The sequence below is a fragment of the Ixodes scapularis genome, unplaced genomic scaffold (genome assembly GCF_016920785.2).
Source record: "Ixodes scapularis isolate PalLabHiFi unplaced genomic scaffold, ASM1692078v2 PGA_scaffold3__209_contigs__length_174095766, whole genome shotgun sequence".
Lineage (NCBI taxonomy): Eukaryota > Metazoa > Arthropoda > Arachnida > Ixodida > Ixodidae > Ixodes > Ixodes scapularis.
Window position 1 is genome coordinate 67,834,411 of NW_024609868.1, and position 15,450 is coordinate 67,849,860.

The following is a 15,450-nucleotide window of genomic DNA, read 5'->3' on the forward strand; positions in this document are numbered from 1 at the left end:
TTCCAGTATGAGCATTGAGATACGACCAAAAGTACAGCGCCCTACACTTTTTTTGTACCGATGCAGGCAACTCGAACGCAGCGACTGTAGCCACGGTATGACGATAATCAAGTGATCTCGTTAGGAGTAAGGGCCCTGGTTCTGTCTTATCCACTAATCTCTATCACAGTAACCGCCATCCCAATATTTTGGAAAAAAATGTCTCGTTACTTTTAGCTCGACATTGCCGACCTCGTCTGAAACTTCAATGACGGGACCAGCACGGTTGGCGAGCAATCTTTAAACTTGAGGGTTAATTATTTTATTTTTTTCGAAATGAGCCAGTTTAGAAACTGAAACTAAGCCAATTTCGGCTGAAATCCGAAGCATTAATCTGAAATCTGTAATATTATGCAAGAAAAAACCAATGTAAACGTGGCTACGGTACAGGGCTCCAAGCTAGTCCCATAAGCACATTCCTGTTTATCTGTTTTGCTTTACAAAAACTTAGCTCATTTCGAAAAAAAGGTCCTACGAGTTGATGACACCAATCAAACAGCGTCAAAAGCGCGAGACTACGGCGTTAGTAATATTTCTGCACGCGTATTTTTCACTGACTAAACCAATCAATTGAAGTAAATGCCCGATGACTTAGTGTGTGCTGGGGGTTGTTTTCGAGCCTTCGACTTTACTCTAACACAAGAGGAAACAAAATATATGGTGGGTAGAAACGTAGTACCTTGTTGTACCATTTTACTTTCCTTCTACTTCTGATTAGAATCGACCAATAATTCGATATTTTTTATTTGTTCAAGCCACACCTACAAACTGCAGGAGTGGCAGAATTTTGGGCAAAAATGGCATTTTGTCGCAAGATGTAGCAGACTTTCGTTCAAAGCAGAATTTGGCGCAAATGGCGTGTTAATGTTTATACCCTATGGCTGAAGAGCTAGGGGCTAAGAGTATTTAATGGATAGGTAAGTGGTCCCAAGTATTAGTGGAGCCACCCCCTCCCAAGGAAATTTGTCATCTTCTGTCAGGGGTAAGGGGGTAGGGGGAAAATTAAAAACAAATGAGTCACCTTGTTTGCTGTAACTTTGAACCGAAGTCCAAAAGAAGAAAATATTACGTTCTCAAAATGTTTCTTCATGGATAACTAAATATAATAACCAGATTGTGACAAATAGGAGATTTCAAAGAAAAAGATGAAAACTTCTTGAGAAGCTTTATTCCCTGGACCTTAAATCATCCATATACTCCTAAACACAAATATCGCACTCCCTCTCTTTCATGAAAATGCAATAAGGCACAAAGTCACACTATTGGTGAATTTGAAGCTTCACTGGGATGCAACCCCAATAGAGGAAAACGTTAGTTCGTTGTACAATGAATTCAGATGCACACATTTGTCACAAACATAAATTGCAATAGATATCCCACACATTTTAAGTAACTGTGCTGTAAAAGTTCACAGACCCTGGGCATACTAGTAGTTACTTGTACAGGCTTACAAATTTTGCACACTTGTGACACAATAAACCTATTTCTCTTGAAGGGATACCTCCTATGAGAATAACAGTCATTAACAAAAGACATTCAGGCTCGAAGTATAACAGTAAAAAGATGTTTAAAGAAGAATGTGAGTTTTTTAAACAGTTATTTAGAAGATGTGCATTGATAAAGATCCCCTCTTGTTATCAAATTCCACCCTATTTTTAGAAGTATGTCAGCTATGTGAGATTCAACTATATCATGTTCAAGGGTGCTACAAAAATACTAGTAGGTACAAGTTTCACAGTAATAAAGACTTGTCACTCTTGTTTTACTCCATGACATGTGCATTCAAGTAGAAATTGTCAAAGATTGAAATCTGCTGAGAATTCTAACTTGTTCATTCTGCAGCATTCTCTTCTCCACCAAAACAAAAAAAAGGAAAGAAAAACAGAGTAGTGTTTAAGAGACCAAGAAAAGACAAACCACGAATGAGAAACCACATGAAGAGCCATATATGTTCAGTTAAGTATTTGTTGAGCATTAGAGGTATCAAACAAGAAAAAATAGGCCTCATATAAGATGTATAAACCTAGACCTCAAAAATATGATCATATGCTCATGAGAAGGGATCGTTCACTCATGCCCACATCAAAACAAACAAAAGATGGGGAAGACATCCTTTACACCAATGTTTACAAAGTGGCAAGTCACCCCTATTTCCAAACATAAAATATGTGAGGCCACAAAAAAGATGCCGCACACATATCTCTCATATTCTAAAATAACTGTTTCTCAGATCTCATAAAACATAGCAAACACTTTGGGGATAAAAAAGACCTCCAGGATTCTTTTCAATGTACATAGTAGACTATAAATTACATCCAGGATTAGTCTAGATCTAGTAACAAAAGCAGACCAAAATAGCCAGAAAGGTTTAAAATTGGCATACAGTGCAATTTGCTTATAGCAATAATAAAAAATCCCAAAAATTGAACCATTATAACCGATGATTGTTGTATCTGGACTAGAAACCGAGCGTTTCCAGTCTAGAAACTGAGCGTTTCTTGTCTAGAAACTTTAGAAACTGATCGTTATAAACAGTACATTGTTATATGTGGTATCGTTATAAGCGGATTGCACTGTACTAGTGTTCATAAAAACATTAGGTACCCTAACTCCCATGCGAATCAAGGCCATAAAAAGGTCATTACCAGGTGCAACATACACTGTAACATTTTCTGGTACATGAAATTGCACATTTCGTCTTGCAAAGAGAACATAATTGAAAGCAATTTATGTGAGCAAGAAAGATAACAAGGCACAGAAAAACTGCTACAATACTCTGAACATACAGTTAACTGTCCCTTTGCCATGGTAAAGCTCCATAATTACAGGAACACTTCCTTGTTATTCTTTACATTATCTTGTAAACACCCCCATAGCATTTACAGATAAAAGAAACAATGGCAGAGAAACTATTGTCCAAACAAAATGCAGGTTAACGGCAGATGAATTGTCCTTCAAAACAAAATGCAGCTGCAGTAGTTCATTTTTGCCTCATTCAATGAACCCCCTAAAACCTACCAACACCTAAATGTTTTTCCAAAGCACAGCTGGAAAAAGCTAATAAAATGCTATACAAAAATTTACCATTGTACCAGCCATTACTTTTTTTTTGCTCATTTGATTTGGCCTCCTTTCAATTCAAAAACACAATCCTCGGGCCAATGAGAGCTTGAAAGTAGAGGGTGCTAGTGCCATGTGTGACACAGTGCAATCTAGCAACTGCCAGTTCTTGCATTTTCCCTTAAACAGCTGGCTGGCAGTGATCCGGACTACTAGCGTAGTGGAATGTGCTTATGTGGAGCACCAATCCAGGTACTAATGTTCAGTGTTTCGACACTAACCTGTATGAGTAAAATGTGAAACAGCACAGATGTCATCTTCATGCTGTGTTGTGCAGCACACGTCAAACAATCACATTAAGATGGCACACATCAGGGACGGTGAATGATGAAGTTCCACGAGTCCTTCCACTTGAGGGCTTGAACCTCGTCGGCAGAGAGGGCAGTTGTTCCATAGCAGAAAGGGGAGAACTTCCAGAACACGTAGACCACACTCAGCATCCACAAACAGAGACCAGCGTAGTAGGCAAACTGAAGCCACTTCTTCCTGATAACAGAACTTCAGGGAACAAGAACAACAATGTGCTGTAGCTTTCACCCAACAACTTTAGCAGTATCAAGTAAAAGAATACAAGCACCTTTCAAGCATTGTTGTAACTACAAAACAATCTTTCTCTTCATTTGTATAGCTCAGAAGTAGCCAGAGGCCAAGCTGCGACTCGCGAGCCACATGCGGTTCTTCGCTCGTTAAAGTGCGGCTCGTGGATCCCCCCCCCCAACTCCCCCGCCTTCCTCTCAGTCACACGAGCACTTCCCCGAAAAAAGAAATAGAATTTGTTTCGCAATTTAAATTTGTTTTTGAAATTTGTTTTTGGAATTTGTTTCGCAATTTAAATCAAAAAGCAGGTTGCGGTTTAATAGTCTTGCGCTACTGCTACCTTACGTACAGTTGGACTGCTTTTGACTCGGATAGATTGAAAGTAGCTTGAGTTTCATTTATTGCTCTAAACAAAAGTCCCCCCCCCCCTCCCTCCCTCCCTCCCTCCTCCCCCCTCCCCCCTCCCTCCCTCCCTCCCTCCCTCCCTCCCTCCCTCCTTCCCTCCCTCCCTCCCTCCCTCCCTCCCTCCCTCCCTCCCCCTCCCTCCCTCCCCCCCCCCCCGCCCCCCCCGCGGCTCTTGGAAGTTTCGTGGTTCTGTTTGCAGCTCTCAGGTCGGGTCAGCCTGGCCACCCCTGGTATAGCTAGTTATTATTTTTAAAAAAGAAAACCCTTAGTGCTGTTTACCTCGGCACTGGTCATAAAGGTTCCAAACAGAAAGGAGAAAACAGCAGCTGAATTGTTCCCTCTCATTAAAGAAAGGAAGAAACTTCATGTCCTCTTTGAGGAGAGTAGCTCCCAGACCACCTTCTTTTGGGAGAGGGAGAGGGAAAAGTGTGAGAAGGAATAAAGAGGAGATTGGGGAAGAGCTTTCTGCCAGACAGAATGTACTGAATGCATGTCAACTTTAAGAGAGCCATGTTTAAACAGCTGACAAAAATACTGTATTTACACGAATGTAGGTCGACCCATTTTTCAATTTTTGAAAATCTCAAGTAGGGGGTTTGACTTATAATCGAACCAAAGTATTCCATCACCGACAAAAAAAGAAACAATTGCAATATCAAGAACAGCTCGGCTTGTTACGAGTTCAGCCGGCTGTGCCTTTAGCATTGCGCTATTCTGTGCGCTCATTTTACAAATACTTTTTTTTTTAATTTGCACGAACGAGTATTATTGATAGCGATTCGCAAATTAACCCGAATGTAAGGCGGTGAATAGCGCACGGCGCACCCGACATCCAGGGATGGCGGCACTTCTTGCAAGAGCCACTCCGGAGGTCGCTGGAACAGCCTCATGGCTCACTCCCCGCGGCTTCTTTTCGCAATTTTTCACATGAATCACGGTCGCTCATTGTTTGATTGAGTGTCAAGATCATGCTGAAGTGCTAACTATGTTTTTTTGTATTGACATCTGTGATCTGGGCAGTTTAGATTTTTGGTGCTTGTTTACGGCCATTCTTCACCCAGAAGCAGCCAACAACTGCGCTGTTGGACGCAAATTCGACCCATCAAAGTGGGTGATGCTCCATTGGAGTCTGCAATGGCGCGGGATCTTAAACTGTGACGGCAAATGAAGATTCTTCCGCGGGCCAGAGTCTGGATAGGTGGGGATGCCTTCCGAAGTTAAAGGTCAGGCTTGCAATGTACACCGCAAAAGTATGCCATCGGTCCCTACCCGTGACATGCAAAGCGATCGCCGAGAAGCGCGAAGGATGCGGTTGATGCTGTCATGTGCGAAGTGCGAGATTTTGTTAGACGACGCCAACGACGTGCTTGGAAAACGTAGCAGTGATGATGACGGGACTGACGTCACCTGTGCAGACGAGTCGTAGTCTAGTTGCGGACAGAGTGAGAACGACAGGGAGCAGCTCAGTTGTCCAGTCTCCAGCAGCCAAAGCACGCCAGAAGGCATCGGTCGCGTGTTAGCGGCTGGGCTTTCGAAATAGATACTTTGTCGTCCTATGTGTTCGCAATAAAATGCGCATCGAAAGTTGTTTTTTTTTTTTTTTTTTTTGCTGATGTGCAATATTGGGGGGTTGACTTACAATCGAGTCGACTTACAATCATGTAAATACAGTACTGAGCTGCCCTTAGGCACCCAGATACATAGCAGTCTTCCAAGTCAGATGAGTTCATAATTCGGACACCCCTGACCTGGGACAGTCCAAATGCACGTAATGAGTACCCAAGAGGGACTTTTTCACTATGTAAGCATCTCTTCTGTTTATAAACAAAACCCCGGGAAGTGAATACTATATTTACTCGCGTAATAAACGCACTTGCATAATAAACGCACCCCCCCAACAGGCATCAATATTTTGGCTATTTTTTTTTTTCCCTCCCGTAATCAATGCACCTCCAAATTTTGGATCCGCGAGTCTCGAATTGCGTTTAATTTAGCAAGCCACCAAGCCAGTTTTCCTTTGCCCCCAAGCGGTCAGGTTAAGTCAAGCCAAGTCAAGCCATGCCAGGCTGCTCTCGTAATGGCCACAAGTGCGTAGTTGCGGTAGTTACGGAAGTGATCAACCGTAAAACCGAGCGTCGCGCACACTGGATGAAGCTTGGGTCAAGGAATTGCCGAGCCCCGGACATTCTTCGCCTATCGGATGCATTGATGTCAACAAACAAGTTGTCGTCTGTGGTCTGCTTTCGGACAGCGAAATCGTGAAAGCGGTTAGGCCTAATTCCACATACTCGGGGTAAATGCGTTTATTTAATCCGCAACAGAACGACACAGCGAGGTGCACTGCACGCTGCACTGTAGGCTGAGAGTGTCTGGTAGCCTCTCCGTGAACGAAACTTGATACGTGTGAGCGGGCTTCGGGGGTCGGCGGTTAGACTTCCTACAAGGTCTTGTGTCCGTGAACGAAACTTGATCCATGCGAGTGGGCTTCGGAGGTCGGGGGTTGGATTTCCTACGAGTTCTTATATACGTAGTCGCGGATTATACCTGAACGTACCCGCCAGATACTAGCAATATGGATCGTCTAAGAACGGTCGAGTTGCTTTTCGTGCTGAGTGAGTTTCGTAGGGCGCTTTTCCTTCGGCAAAAGGCATTCCGAAAGCGCCCCAAAAAGGTTTGCTATTTATAAAGCATGGTTATTGTGGCGCACCCCCGACCAGCCGTGGGTGCGACTCTATCACTGGAGACGTGCCATAGTACCTTGCCGTGTCGTATTGGCACATAATATGATATTTGCACGAAGTGTGTAAATGCAAAAACTTTACCCTGTGTAATGAACGCCCCCCCCCCCCCCCAAATATATGTCAATACACTTCCCCCAAATACGCGCCAGTTTTTCAGAAAAAAAGTGTGTTCATTATGCGAGTAAATACGGTATGGAGCATGTGCCAGAATCAAAGAAAGAATAGAAACACTTCGGGACAAGGACAGACAGCACAGTTCTTTCAATTAGCAATAAAATTTTTTAAACTTTTACCCCCTGATGTCTCCTTCAATACGTACAATCTCCCTCCCAACTTTTTAAACTAAAGAAGAAGATACACGAAAAAATATATTTAAACCTAGCATAGCTTCCACTCCAGGGTGAGGAATGGAAGCTGTTTTTTTGTAGTAGGTGGGTTTACTCAGCTATGTACATAGAATGAGATGAAGTGATGCGTCTTGAGTCAGCCCGAAGTCCAGCACGAGATGTAGTTTCCACTCTCTATGCGCTTCGTTGTCTTCGAGCCCCGGCTATTCAACATCTCCCCTTTTCCTTATTGTCCAAAACGACTTGGTGGCTTGACCAATCTTCCCGCTCGTGTAGTGTACCCACTTTGTGGCTCTACGTGAACACTGAGCGGTTCATCATCAACACTGAGTGGTTCATCATTAACACTGAGTGGTTCATTATCAACACTCAGTGGTTTATCGTCCTGGTGGCCTTTGTATAAGCTTGTAACTGGCAAATCATTGTACGACATCTCATCGTCCTCCTTGTTTTCGCTTCGATCAATAACCAGAAACTTTGCGTTTCGCCGGACAGTGTCATCCTTTGTGGATACCTAATATGAGCGCGGCAAATCGGCTTTCTTGAGTACTCTCCCCCCCTTTATTTAGGTCCTTGATCCAGACTTTCTGTGATGATTGAAGCTCTGGCAGGTTCCTAACTGTTGAAGCCAGACGCTTGCTTGTTTTTTGCTTGGCTCTCGCTCTCTTTCAACAGGGAGAGGTCAGGTGCTTTTGGGTTGAGCAGATGTGGTAGGACCGGCACCTGGGTTTGAATCTTTCTGCTGAACAAGAGCTCTGCGGGACTGAATCCACAAGCTAATAGTGTAGCACAATATGCAAGAAACGCTCTATAAGGGTCAACTGACTTCTTAAACTTCATTTTTTCTATCATGACAGCCGCTTCTGCTGCACCGTTACTTTGAGAATACTTTGGGCTTGACGTGACGTGTCGAAAGCCCCATTCTTTGCTAAATGACACGAATGCCGATTGAAATTGGGGGCCATTGTGTGTAATGACCGTCTCAGGTATCCCGTTGCCTAGCGAAAATCGGCTTTGCTTTTAGAATGGTTGTTTCCGGTGATTGGTCTTCGAGGAGGGCTACTTCGAAATATCTAGAATAATAATCAGTGATAAGGAGATAGTTCTTGCCTTCCACGTAGAAGATGTCCATGGCCAGCTTTTGCCAAGGGCGTTCTGGGAGCGGAGCTGGGATCAGTGGTTGGCTTCTGTGCTGCCTCCGGTGCAGACAGCTGGCACACCTTTCAACCATTTCTGTAAAGTCTCTAGTGATGCCAGGCCACCAACACGACTCTTGGGCTCTTCTTGAGCACTTCACAACGCCCTCGTGTCCATCGTGTAGAAACTGCAGTACTGAAGGTCTCATTGAGAGGATGTACTAGGTATCGCGAGTTTCTCATTATAATGCCGTCATACAATGTAAGTTTGTCTTCGAACTGCCTGTATTGAAGGCAGTCCTGAGGTGTTCTTGATTTACTAGTGGGCCACCCTTCGGTTATGTACTTTTTCAAAATGTTCACGATCGGGTCATTGTCTTGAGCTGCCGACAGTTGTTCCCGACAGACATCTGAAGCCGGTATGTGATAAACGAGAGCATGCTCGAATTCTGTTATTTCTTCTGCTATGCACAGGCCGTCTTCATTCTTGAGAGGTTGTCTCAATAGGTTTTCTGCGACGAGGTCTTTTCCCGGAACATGTTCCATTGTGAAGTTGTACCTCATCATCCGGAGACGCATTCGCTGAAGTCTGGGTGTAAGATCGTCCACAGGCTTTCTGGTAAACAGTGGTACAGAGGCTTCTGATCAGTCTCAATGTGAAAGGTTAGTCCTACAAGATAGTCCTTCAGCTTTTCGCAGGCCCAGGTGATTGCAAACACTTCCTTTTCGATTTGAGAATACCCTCTTTCTGTTTCAGATGATGATTTTGAAATGTAGGCAACTGGTCGCAGAGTTTCATCTTCCTAATGCTGCATGAGCACTGCTCCTACACCGTAGCTGGAGACGTCTGCTGATAATATTGTCGCTTTTGTTGGAGAGTAGACTGCTAAGACTGGTTGAGATGTCAGGCTTGATTTTACCCTCTCGAACGCTTGCTGCTGAGGAGTCTCCCAGACAAATTCGACATCCTTGTGGAGCAGCTCTCGCAAGGGCTGAAGTACACCTGCTAGGTTTGGTATAAATCTTGCAATAAAGTTTACCATACCGAGGAACCTTTTTAGCTCTGTTGTATTCGTCGGAGGAGGCATGTTTAAGATACTTGATATTTTTTCATTATCTGGGCTTACACCCCTGTGATTAATGACGTGTCTAAGGAACTGAATTTGTTCCTGAGCAAACACTCATTTCTGTACGTTTAGGGTGATCCCATTTTCTTGCAATCTTGCGAGGACTCTTTGGAGACGAATGTTGTGTTCCCTACGTGTGTAGGCCCATATCAAAATATCATTGATAAGGCATGTGACTCCTTCCAATCCTTCAAGAATTTGGTGCATCATTCGCTGAAAGATCCCCGGCGTGCAGGAGATTCCAAATGGTCATCCATTAAATTTGTACCGGCCAAACGGTGTGATAAAAGTCGTAAGCTGCGTCGACTCTGGGTGCAACTTGACTCGGTAGAAGCCTGAATAGGCATTGAGATAAGAAAATATTCTCGCCTGCCCAAGAGTCGCTAAAAGAGGTTCCACACTCGGTATAGGGTGGTACTCGCTCAGAACACTTTTATTAAGTGATGTGTAATCAACGCAGATGCGAACATCACCATTCTTCTTTGGAACTACAACAGCCGGTTGAGCACCAGCTTGTTGGTTCCCGAACTCTGGAATTAACACCTTCGGTCTCCATCTTTCTGAGCTGTTGTTCAACTGCTTTCTGGAGGGGAACTGGTATGCGTCTCGGTGACGATAAGGCAACTAGATAAGCATCAGGTTTTAGCTAAGCATCAGGTTTTAGCTTTATTTCACACACGTATGCAGCTTCCCCTAGACCCTCAAAAAGCAAGGAGTACTCTTTGATTGAATCGAAAGCTTCTGAAGTCGACAGCTGATTTACTCGTTGGATGATGTTTAGGGCTTCTATGTGGTCCAAGCCGAGCAGTGGCTTGGACCTCATAGGCGAGAAGAACTGCTTACTCTAGTGTCAATTCACTCTCTAGTTGCAGCTTCATGGATAGTCGTTTATCGCGAACACCAACGAAAATACCATCGCGAATAAGCTCATCGTTGATTTGGCCGTACTCACACTTCTTGCTCAGTCTGTGCAGCGCCGTGATAAAGTCCGCGACTGGTTCACCATCTTTTTGGATACGAGAATTGAACATAGCTCGCTCGTAGACAAAGTTCTTTTTGACAATGAAATGTGTCTCGAAAGCTTGGATGACGGATAAGTAGTCCTCAGCTTCAGAGGTAGGAATGTTGAGCGTCGCATAAATTTCCTCCACTTTAGGTCCCATCAGGTAAATGAGAAAATTTATCTGGTCAGCCTCAGGCTTGACGTGCAATCCAGATGCCGAATGAAAATGCTCCCAGCGGCGCTTCCATGTCATTCATTGTTCCGGACGAAAATTGAAAGGTTCAGGAGCGCTGAGCTGATATGGCATCGAGGGGGTGACTTGCACCGAGGAGGTGGCTTGTCCAGATTGCGTCATGAGCAGGCCTGGTTCTGAACGATGTAGTCAGGAAGACCTGGTGGTTCTTCGAGAACTGGGCCGCTCAATTCTGGCGTCGAAGATAGCTGACGAGTCCCAAACTTCTGACACCATGTTTTGTAGTAGGTGGGTTTACTCAGCTATGTACATAGAATGAGATGAACTGATGAGTCTTGAGTCAGCCCGAAGTCCAGCACGAGATCCAGAGCTCCTGCTCTCTATGCGCTTCGTCGTCTTCAAACCTTGGCTATCCAACAGAAGCTATGCTTGGTTTATATATATTTTTTCTTATATCTTCCTTTTTAGTTTAAAAAGTTGGGAGGGTGATAGCAAGTGTTGAAGGAGACATCAGTAAATGTTGGTTGCTAGTTGAAAGAACTGTACTGTCTGTCCTTGTTCCTAAGTGTTTTTATTCTTTCTTTGATTCTTGTATTTTCACCAACCTGCTCTTTGTTCTTTGAGCATGTGCAACAGCTGCGTTCTTCCCAAAGTCAGCTTCTGCACCCCTCACATGACATTTGTTGTACATTTGTTGTACCTGTACATTTATACCGGTGAGACAAAGATTTGACAAGTTTTGGGTAAGAAAATGTCTAAAATTAACTTCAACTTTAAGGCTATACAACCAATCCCCAATCATTAATGAAAAATTACACGACATGCTTAGATCTAGAAAATTGACGGCTTGGCAAAGCTACGAAGCAATTTTAGGTAGTATTACCCTTTTCAGCTTTGTTAACACCCACATGGGTCTGCATCAATACATGGCTTGCACTGACGTCACATCGCATTCTTTTGATCACCATGAAAGAAAGAGAGGGAAGCTGCTTTTGTAGGAATTTTGAGTGATAGGTTAATGTTCTATAATCTTCTGGGGGGAGAATAGCGACGTCTGGGCAAATCTGAGAGACACAAAAGAGGGTCCTGGTAAGAGGCAAACTCCTTCACCTCCTCTCCGGTGGCCATTGGAGCACTATTTTAATGATATCATGTGCAAGCCATGTATAAAAGTTACCTGCCAACACTTGGCATCTCTAAGCACAGTTGAAAGAAGGTGCCAATCTTCAAAACAATAGTATATTTTGCAATGCTAAAAAAAAACAAGTAAAGCTTCCACAGCACTGCAACCAAGTGGTACTGCTGAAGAGAAGGGGAAACATGAATGAGGGGGCTCCACCTTCCCCTCTCTGCTTAAAGGAACACTGCAAATCACTCTATAACCGCATAGATATCACAGATATGTCAAGAAATGCACTTCCCCCTGCTTTGTGCTTCAGTCAGATGCACAGAGAAGTTTACATCTTCAAGAGAACCAATGCTGACGGTATGGTTCATCTAGTAACCTGAACTGTCCAACATATAAGCTACACAAACTTCACAACATGCTTCCTTTATTTTAAAAATTATTTCACCTCATCATTTAGTTAAAATCTGCTATATTCAAAGCATGTCTGGCGCAAAATGAAGCTTCTACATATTTTCCATCCTAAAGGTACTAAAATCAAGGAGCTCCATTTATTAGTGCATGCTAAGTTCAAGTCAGTTTCCAAAATACATATTGCTCAGATTTTATGAAAGGTTTGTTTTCATCACTTCAGAAAGTATCACAAATGAAGTGGATAAGTTGGGTTCTTTTCAGAATTTGCCGCAAGTTGCCAAGATCGGGCCTGAGATTCCATTACTCCCCTGTTTTTTTTAGAAAGCACATATGACTAGATCTCAATTACGTGAATATAAGTAGAAAACAGATTCCATCATTTTACTCCTCCTCAGGGATTAGAAACTAATCACTGATGTTTCAAGGAAGTTAAATGACTATAGGCACACACGCCATGAAGCCTGCAGCAACATGGACAATCCTGCTACTGAAACCTGCTACTGGACAGTCGTGACGCTCTAGGCAGTGGACAAGTTTCCAAACGCAGTGTTTGACTCACCAGAGGACGAAGTCAATGTGTTCCAACACCACCACCAGGACAAGAACCTTGTAGAGGAGGGCGGGCAGGTAATGATGAAGGAACAAAGTCCGGTCCGCAAAAAAGTAAGGCACCACGTGCATCGCATATCCCACGACGCACAGTTCTCCTCCAAACTTAAACTTCTCAAAGGCATCTGGAATGAGCAACGAAAGGTACAAGATATAACACACACATTGCTTGGCATCGCCACACAAAAAGAAATAAAAAAAATAGGCAGACACACTTAAGACTGCTTACGTGTAGGAATGTGAAAGCATTCCTACATGCAGCGCATTCCTACAAGAGGCGCACCACGTCCTCCCTTTGCACAAGGAGCTCCGGCAGTGACATCACGCTCCCCCACTGCACAGGCGCAGCGAACCTTGCCGGCTTCACGACGGCTTCCGTGACAAAGCATTGCATTGCTGTGCTTTTCTTTGTGTTTTATTGGGAATGGGAATTTAGGTGCCGTTTTGCTGTTACAGACGGTCACAGACATCGCCAGCTTTGCTCTATGGGACAGTTAATGTTTTCACATTACTGTCGAGACCGGTTATAACGAAGTCGGTTATAACGAAATAGCCGATATAGCGCAGTGTTTTCGGATTCCCATTGACTTCGTTATAACCGGTCTTGACGGTAATACAAAATCTCACACTGGGGGTGGAAGTTGTAGTACAGCAAACACCAACCATCCTCAATGTTCAATCTCCTTCTAAAAAGATTCCTATGGTGCTCTGTGATACCACGAGGGTCTCTATTTATCTTTCTTTGTGCCCACAGGATGGATTACTCACTTCTCCACTCCACGTGTGATCGGTCCAGAAAAGAACTTAGTAACCTCCGACCCCCACTTGCTCTCCTGGCCAGGCGGTGGTGCTGGTAATCGGTGATATAAAAGGTTTGACCAACTGGTACAAGCTGCTGCCCAATTAAAAGGACTCAGCCCCATTTCTTCATCCATCCATCCATCATCCTTCTATCCACAAAGCAACACGCAAAAATGCACAAGCCTCTCTAAATTCCGGTGGCATCCATAAAGTGAGAAGCAACCACAAAGAAGATTAGGTAGAATTTGTTTTCGTTATCTCTCCTTCTACCCCTATATTCCAAGTGGCCTAGTAATACTAAAAATATTTTTCAAATACTAATACCATAGTGCTCAGAATAATGCTGCTAGAAGCACAGTTAAATGTTGCAGTCAACAAATCTCCGCAAAAAAAAAAAAAAATAGAATGATGGAAGCTGCTAAGTGCTTCCCAATGCACTGCTAGCATTATGGCAGAGCACTGGGATGATAGTAGTCGGCTAGTATATACTAGACAACCCACTGATCTCTATGACAATTGCTGGATCGCGCTTCCCCGCTTGTTCGCTGCAGCGCAAGTGAAGCCACCGGGCTTCACTCGCTTGGGATACGATTTGCCGTTTTTGCTAGCCTTTGCTGCGGTTTTCCAGCGTGCTGACGACACGTTTTCTACTCGCTCGTCGTCATTCGCCGAGGAAGTTTTTTGAAGACTCTGTGTATTGTTGAGACTTGCCGTTGTGAACACGTGGAAAAGTTTACGAAAGTGCAGTGTCGCAGGAAAAAGGCACAACGCGTCGAAAGGAAGGGCTGGCGGCGTGTTCAAAGCATCCTTGGCACGCCGAAGTGCCGTGTCTCTGTGCCTTCGCGCGCTTGGATACCGACCAAGAACCGACGCCGTGTGTATGTGTTCAGCGAGTGCAATGTGCGTGAAGCTGTTCGTGCCTCAGGATCAGCGTCTTTTCCCCTCGCGGTTTAGGAACGAGCTTAATCCAGCGTCCACTAGCGACGGAAGATGGGGAGAAGGTACGTCTTTTTTTCGTCCTTAGACGATTTACACAATACCGTGCACAACAGCTCCTCATCACTGATCAGTGCTGGCTTATTATCAACCTACTTAATTGCACTTGACGTTTGAGCGCGGCTCGCCTAATTGTAATTGGTCAACAGATTGCACACGACCATATCGGCCGCGCTTCAAAGATTTTCATTCTCGCCGTCTTGTACTTTTGCTTTCGAAAACCCCCCTGGCTCCACAACGTTGCCCTATTCGTGCTCCCACGGAATCTATTAGAGTAGATTTGGGGCACAGCCATGGTTAATATAGTACATAAGAACACGTACAGATCTCCCCCTTTTATTGATAGCAACTCACCGGAACAGCTGGACGATCCAGAACTCCGTGGCCGATATATATAAATGATCTAAAGGCATCTACGCGCGACACACGTTCAGAACTTTGGCGCGGCGTCAATTCTTAACCGGTATCCAAGCGTGCGAAGGCGCAAAGATGCATCACTGGGCGTGCCAAGGAAGCTTTGATCACGCCGCGACCCCAGCGACACGTTTTCGACGAGTTGTACCTTTTGATACGGCTTCACGCACATTGCACTCGCTAAACACATTCACACGGCGTCGGTTCTTGGTCGGTATCCAAGCGCGCGAAGGCACAGAGACACGGCACTTCGGCGTGCCAAGGATGCTTTGAACACGCCGCCAGCCCTTCCTTTCGACGCGTTGTGCCTTTTTCCTGCGACACTGCACTTTCGTAAACTTTTCCACGTGTTCACAACGGCAAGTCTCAACAATACACAGAGTCTTCAAAAAACTTCTTCGGCGAATGACGACGAACGACTAGAAAACGTGTCGTCAGCACG

The 15,450-nt window shown here is 44.3% G+C and overlaps 1 protein-coding gene across 1 annotated transcript in view; it reads right to left on the reverse strand.

Moving 5' to 3' along the window:
* Positions 1–1,192: 1,192 nt before the first annotated feature.
* Positions 1,193–15,450, reverse strand: part of LOC8033475 (protein O-mannosyltransferase 1) — a 45,886-nt gene continuing 31,628 nt past the window's right edge. Inside the window, exons 18-19 of the mRNA XM_042292477.1 lie at positions 12,748–12,922; positions 1,193–3,657 (exon numbers count right to left, since the gene is read on the reverse strand). Of these exons, the coding sequence (XP_042148411.1) occupies positions 3,471–3,657; positions 12,748–12,922 (362 nt within the window). The 3' untranslated portion in view covers positions 1,193–3,470. The remainder of the gene's footprint in view (positions 3,658–12,747; positions 12,923–15,450) is intronic.